Source organism: Diceros bicornis, chromosome 13, assembly GCF_020826845.1.
Source record: "Diceros bicornis minor isolate mBicDic1 chromosome 13, mDicBic1.mat.cur, whole genome shotgun sequence".
Taxonomy (NCBI): Eukaryota; Metazoa; Chordata; class Mammalia; order Perissodactyla; family Rhinocerotidae; genus Diceros; species Diceros bicornis.
In genome coordinates this window covers 12,708,138-12,714,942 of record NC_080752.1, presented here as the reverse complement: position 1 = coordinate 12,714,942, position 6,805 = coordinate 12,708,138, and the positions used below count along the sequence as shown (strand labels likewise).

General features: G+C 36.5%; 1 protein-coding gene across 3 annotated transcripts in view; it reads right to left on the bottom strand.

The window, feature by feature from the left end:
• Positions 1-1,926: 1,926 nt before the first annotated feature.
• ELAVL4 (ELAV like RNA binding protein 4) overlaps positions 1,927-6,805 on the bottom strand; it is an 86,333-nt gene continuing 81,454 nt past the window's right edge. For all 3 annotated transcript variants that reach the window (XM_058552364.1, XM_058552363.1, XM_058552365.1), the window contains one exon: positions 1,927-4,903. In XM_058552364.1, the coding sequence (XP_058408347.1) occupies positions 4,576-4,903 (328 nt within the window). In that variant the 3' untranslated portion in view covers positions 1,927-4,575. The remainder of the gene's footprint in view (positions 4,904-6,805) is intronic.

The following is a 6,805-nucleotide window of genomic DNA, read 5'->3' as shown; positions in this document are numbered from 1 at the left end:
GTGATGATGGAGGATGGTTACAGACAAAAACGCATGTTTTTTGCACTCTTCCCTTGCTATCATGTTGACAGAAATAACACTAAGTAAATGCCTTCAGCCTTCTCTGGCATGCAATTTTTCATCCAAGCAAAACGTAATGTACCTAGGACCTAAAAGAAATTTAATCATCTCTGCATTCTTGTGATTTGTTAGCCCTGTCCCACAAAGACCTACAGAAACTATATAATGTCTGCCTGGAGATTTAAGGTAACAGGCTTACACTCGCAGCAAGATGAATTTTTTATTAGATGTTAGGCAGACACATTGTGCTCATGTCAGGAAGTGTTGCCAAGACAGTGTATGTAGAATGTCCTTCTATAGATATTTTAAAGACCTATTTAAACACCTACAGCTATTTGTGAAACTTCCAGGATAGATCTGTTGGAGGCTAGGGAATGAACTATATGAACTGTATGATTTCACCAACTTCCAATATTCCAAAATAACGTACCCATTCATTTAAAGTGCAATAAAATGACACCTTTAAGGAGCAGGGCTGGTAATGATTGGTAATAACTATCACAGGTTTGGCAGCAACATTTTTAGATCTTATACATGTTTGTGAAGCTCTGCTATTCCTGGGGGCAACTATTAGTTTGAATGCCATTTTTCTTCAGAAAAGAAACACAGGGGATTGTCTTTAAGATAAAACTAAAGTAAGAACCTTTAAGTTCAACTATGTGACGTTCAGGCTGACTTGGAGTTTTAATATTTAGCTTGGTTAATTAAGTCTCATTTTTTGCCCTGAATTTAATTATCCCAATCATTGAGGTAATTTACTATAATAATAAAAAGGGGGCTAAGAGAAGTGGAAGAGAATCTGACTATTCCTTCATCTGGCTCATCAGGGGCATTTCTTCTGCAAGTCTCAGTTTCTGGGTGGTGATGTTTTATGGGGTATTACGAATATTTAATTAGCAAGAAAATGAAAATAGACAGTAGATCATCAATGAGTGATTGTTATCAGGAAATCACTAAAAAGCTCATGTGTAAGTTCAGGGCATGTTTTAATAAGAATTCATGGTAACTTAGGCAGTTCCTCCTCACTAGCTTGAGCTTATATCACATTCTTTACACAGTGTATGAATAAGTCCTTGTTTAGGGTTTCTATTCAAAGGTAAGAAAGTCAAATATTTGCCACTTCTAAGCAAAAATGAGTGCTAGAATAAAAAGTTGACCTTTCTTGTTTAGCTGTCACTTTCAGTATACAAATGGTCTGTTTGCTTAATATTGCTCACGCTCTGCATCTCAACACCGAGGTGCTGTGCAGTAGAATCAGACTCAGGTTCAAATCCCAGCTGGAAACCTGCTAGCTGTTTCAAGTTACTTAATCTCACTGAGCCTCAGTCTTGTCATCTGTGAAATGAGGATGGTGCTATCTACTTTTCCCAGACTGCTGGAGGACAAAGTGAGAGGATGTAGAGGACACCATCCAGCCTGTCTGACACATGACAGCAGCTCTCCAAATAATGACTCCCTTTCTTCTGAACAAGTCACAAATATGCTTATAAATGAATATCAGGCACTAATGTATCCTAATGTCAAATGTAATGCCTAATGTGCCAGCTTGTCATCAACCAGGGCAGTGTTCCTCACACTTTAAAGTACCAGTGATTCACCTGGGAATCTGGTTAAATATAGATTTGCATTCAGCCCGAGAGTCTGCATTTTAACAAGCTCCTAGATGATGCCGATACTGCCAACTGGAATCCACACTTTTAGTAGCATGGAACTAGGGAAATGACTTTTGAATATTGAGTTGACTTTGAGAGACTGGGCTAAGTTGCAAAACAGAATTTTACTCTACCCTTTTTGGTTTGTTTGTTTAATGATAAAAACATTGGGGAAATCTGAAGATGCTACAGAAAAAAAAAGTTTGCGTGAACACATTTAAAAATCTGGGAAGCTCAAATCCATTCTACACACTTTCATTTATTGTCTGGACAGATAAAGTACAAATAATTCAAACACAACAAGATTATGGAAAAAAACATTTACAGTACTTTCCCTCAGAAGTCATCTAAACTAGCAAGATTAACATGAGGTCATTCATTATAACTAAAGTATACAACTGCCTGGTCCTAAGATTTTTTTTCATTTTTTTTCCCCCAAGAGTGAACACATTATAGAGAAGAGATTTTGGCATGTCTTTCCCATTAATGCTTAGCAAATGCATCAACACTTTGCCAGCAAACTGCATTCATTCATAGCAGGTGATGTAAAAAGGTTTCCCTGAATGTTGAACGAGTGTTCTCTGAACTGAAATCTGGTGTTTGTTTTTGTTTTTTTCAAAACCGAAAAGAGGAAAAAAAACAGAAAAAAAATTTAAAGGAGGAGTCTATGATGCAGCCTTGGTTTTCATTATCTGTCTACCACTACGACTACTACAACAAAGTTTGCCTCTTCAGTGTGAAAACAACAGTTCTGTCTACATGCACTTAGTGGGTTCAGCATGGGAAAAAACGCACAAAATAAGCACAAGTTATAAATAACCATAACGTTTTATTACCATTAAGACTAAACTTGTATTGAAAAGATTTTATATAACAAGACAAGAAAAGCAATAGCAAATTTAACTATCAACTAGATTATGCATAGCGAGTAACTGTTTCTATTACCCAGGGAAGAGCATGAACCCTTGTATTTTTTTGTTTTGTTTTTGTTTAAATATATAACCGTACAAAGCACAAACATACTAAAATGATCAGTGCACTGGACGTGGGAGAACGCTCCCTCAGTCATTTTGTTCCCTTAGCTCTGTTTTGTTTTCCCCAATCTGAATTACATTAAAATAAAGACCCAGTTGTTTTTATTTTTCTACTGTGCAGTAAGAAAAAATATTCACAACAAACATGACAATATATCAAACAATAGTTCTACACAAGTTACCTTGATACCTCTTGAACTGTCACTTAAATATCATAAGAAAACATTTTAAGACATATACAAACGAAACTAGCCAAGTGTTACAACTTATAATAAATTAATCCAAAGAAAAAATAACTTTATATATATATATTTATATTGTATATACACATACACACACAACAGAATGACACAATAATATGCTTCTTCCCATAGTTTAAGTAAACAAATAAGTAGTCTAGCCAATCTAGCTATATTTGATCTCGGCCATAGGCATCATCACGTCTGCGATTAAATAAATAAGTGTTTCAAGCAACATAAACAGTGTTTCAAATGTACCAACACAGCCCAATTCTATCAGCATGGGCTACAAAGTGAATTTGAAAATTCCTTAATGAATTTAAAGCAAATGTATCTTTTGTTTTCCTCTCCTAAACACATTACATTTAACTATGATACTAAGATATGTAAATAATTTCGTAGCACCTACTGCTCAAACTAAGGAAGTTTTAGATCAAAAGGAAAATTAATCTTTTTAATTTTTTTCTGCTGACATCCCATACTGATGACTTAAAGAAAAACTGTCTTTCAACTCATCTCCTTGCTTTTGGGTTTTGACTGTGGGGAACTGTGGTACCCTGGGTAGAACGAACACTCCTTTCCCCTAGTAATTAATAATTTTTTAATTATTATTACATGCTATGAAAAGATATGAAGATCATCTGTTTATAGCCCATCCTTCAAAAAACAGTCTACGAATCCAGTTTAAAACACACATCTTGATCTCTAAAAAGTTACCAGTGCAGTATGAACGCAACAAAGTTGTCGATTTCCCCTAAATTAGCCAGTCAAAATATTTTTTTCTCAAATCCAGATTCTCTTGTAAAAATTCTTTATATTTTATAAAAATAGATTTTTCTTGAAACCCATTTTCAGCAAAGAGACCACCTCTTTGGCAACAATGTTAATGTTATTAAATTGTTAATGTCATCAGGTATCCCCCTTGCCCCCATCCCCTAACAGAAGACTGTTTTAGTTCACATGATATAAAAGAAAAAAGGAAAAATAAAAAAATTTGCAAAAGTTTTTTTTCATTTTTGCAATTTTTATTATTCCTCTTTAATCTGTGTGGGGTTTTTTTTGTTTTTTTTTTTTACCAATCTGATTGGATCAACATTTTGACAAAAAAGAAAAATCTTTTTTTTCTTTCTTTGAATCCCATTACTTCGTAAAAATTGTTTTATTTTTATTATTTTTTTTTGTTTTTTGTTTTTCTTCTTCAAATGAGCGAATGGTCATCTTAAAAAGACCCACCTTCAAGGAAGGTAGTAAAGTTAGCTGGCTGGGTAAAAATCCCTGCACATCGCTATCTATGTATATTATATTCAACAACGACGGCTATGAAAGAACATTCAATGCATCAAAGGTATTTTTTTGTTTTTTTTTTCTTTTTTTCTAAGCATTATAAAATCCTTTCCTGGTACATCTCAGGATAATCCAATGTTTTAATACTTAGGCAACACTGGCTTATAAAGTCCATGGTTGAATATAAGCCTTGAAAAGTTTGTTTCCCTCTCTTTTGTGTGTGTGCATGTGTACGTGTGTGTGTGCGCGCATGTGTTTTGTTCGTATATATTTATATATATATTTTAATAAGTAAGGATGGGAAATTCAGGACTTGTGGGCTTTGTTGGTTTTAAAGGAAACTTGTAACACTCGGTCTCCCAGGCGGTACCCGTTGAGGCTGGCGATGGCCATGGCCGCCTCGTCATAGTTGGTCATGGTGACAAAGCCGAATCCCTTGCACTTGTTGGTATTGAAGTCACGGATGACCTTGACGTTGTTCACTGCTCCGAAGGGGCCAAAGAGCTGCCAGAGGACACTCTCGTCGGAATCAGGGGACAAGTTGTAGACAAAGATGCACCAGCCTGTTCCTGTGTGACCAGGGATGTTCATTCCCACAAGGCTCGTCATCCCGTCAATGGTGATTGGGGAGAACCTGGGGGGACAAGCAGAAGGGGGGACTGGTCCAGACATCAGTCTGACCATGGATAACACAGAGATGCACAGACACAGACATGGGGCAGAGGGCTGAGTGAGTGTTTGCAGGAGAGTCTTCAGGGTTTTAAAAACCAAAACACAAAAGCTAATGTCTGTGGTATTTCTTCTGATGGGAATGGCTAGAATGGCTAAGGCATGTATATGCCAAGAGAAAGGCCTACATCAATTCCTAAAAACCATGAAGAACTCCCAAAGCCATGCTCTACCATAGTTCTATCACAGTATATGTTCACAGGGGAACCCACTCTGACCCTTCCCCTCCCTCCCCACAACAGACAGTGAGCTCTTGGGAGAAGGGGCTCTCTCTCATTCATTCTGTTCTACTTATTCACTCAGTGGAGCACATATGTGAATCTCACAGACATAGTGACACACAGAAAACACTCAATAAATGTTTATTGATTGAATAAGTGAATAACATTGGTGGAATCAATGCTTGGGAAATTTTAAAGTGCTCAAGCCTTAAGTGCTCAAATCTACCATCTTTGCACTCCTTTGACTTATGGCTGTCAAAGATCTCTTGATATTACTGAGGATGGTGATAACATGAGAATGAACAGACATGTCTTGTTATTGATCAGATGAGTGGCTCATGTTTCATTTAGCATGTACTCAAAAGAGTTCCAAAAAAAACTCTGAGCAATAATAATAAAGATGTATCACTCCTTGATGCTATATTATCTGGAATTCATTTCTAAGGACACAGGAGAGAGATTCCAAGTGGTTCGTGCATTTATATATCTTGAATCACCGTACCATTAGAACAGCAGAAAACTGTTATTTGCCCTATTACAAATACTTTTGTATTAGGCTTCGAAATCTTCTCAGTTTTCATGTAATCTTGAAAATAAAAACAACCCTTCAGATTCCATTCACTATCTGATAAAATGTATTCATGTATGATTCACGATGGATGCATCAGATGAAACAATTAGGTTACCAGTGCCTATAGCAGAAAAATATTTGCTAACATTTTGTTTTATACCAAACTTATACAGGGATTTTGATCCTATATACTGACTAGTATCTTGCTTTTCATTTTTTTTTTTTTTTTTTCTGAAGAGGGAGCTAGAAGAAGAAGAGGAAGCAAAAACTGGGGAAAAGAATAGGATAAAGTGTCATGTAGGGCTGTTTTAAAAATAAGCAAATATTCTTGGAAAGTTGAAAGTCCTATGAAAAAATAGTTCTGTATCTAACTAGAATTTAGATAATCAAATGGCTGCTAAAGATATGCTAAACATAACAACTCAATAAACACTACTGTTGGTATTATTCACTATGTCAATCTTCCCTCTTGCTTAAAAACAAATAACAAGACAAAACCAAAAAACATCACAGTAAGGATTCTTAGAAGGGCAAATCCATGTCTGATTGTTATTTGCACTATTTCTGAAGACTTGTCTTCTCAGCCTTCTCTCCTCCAACTGAGTGAATTGACCCCTTTCAGTTTATAGGTGGAGAACAGCTAAGTATTTATTATAAAGCCAAAGTCAGGGCCAGCAAAGTGGTTTCAAGTACAGCCTCAACTCTGGTAACGGTCGGCTGGAGCACTTTGGTAGGAAGGATTCTGGATCCAAATTTGGGTTTAATGGGAAAAGAGAATGCCCTTATCGAGTGGTATTTACTATGGGTGGGGAACTGGAGGAGGTGGCAGCAAGCATGCTGCAGCTGTGTCTTCCCTGGCCTTATCTATGGATGGGCATCACTCTTTTCATAATTTTGGGTGTTACCTCACTAAAGTTAAGAAAGGGGCAAAGGTTTGGGACAGAGCTGGGAAGGACGTAAAATGCATGAGAACAGGCACCCGGTGTGCTAGACACATGGAGATAATTCAGTTATC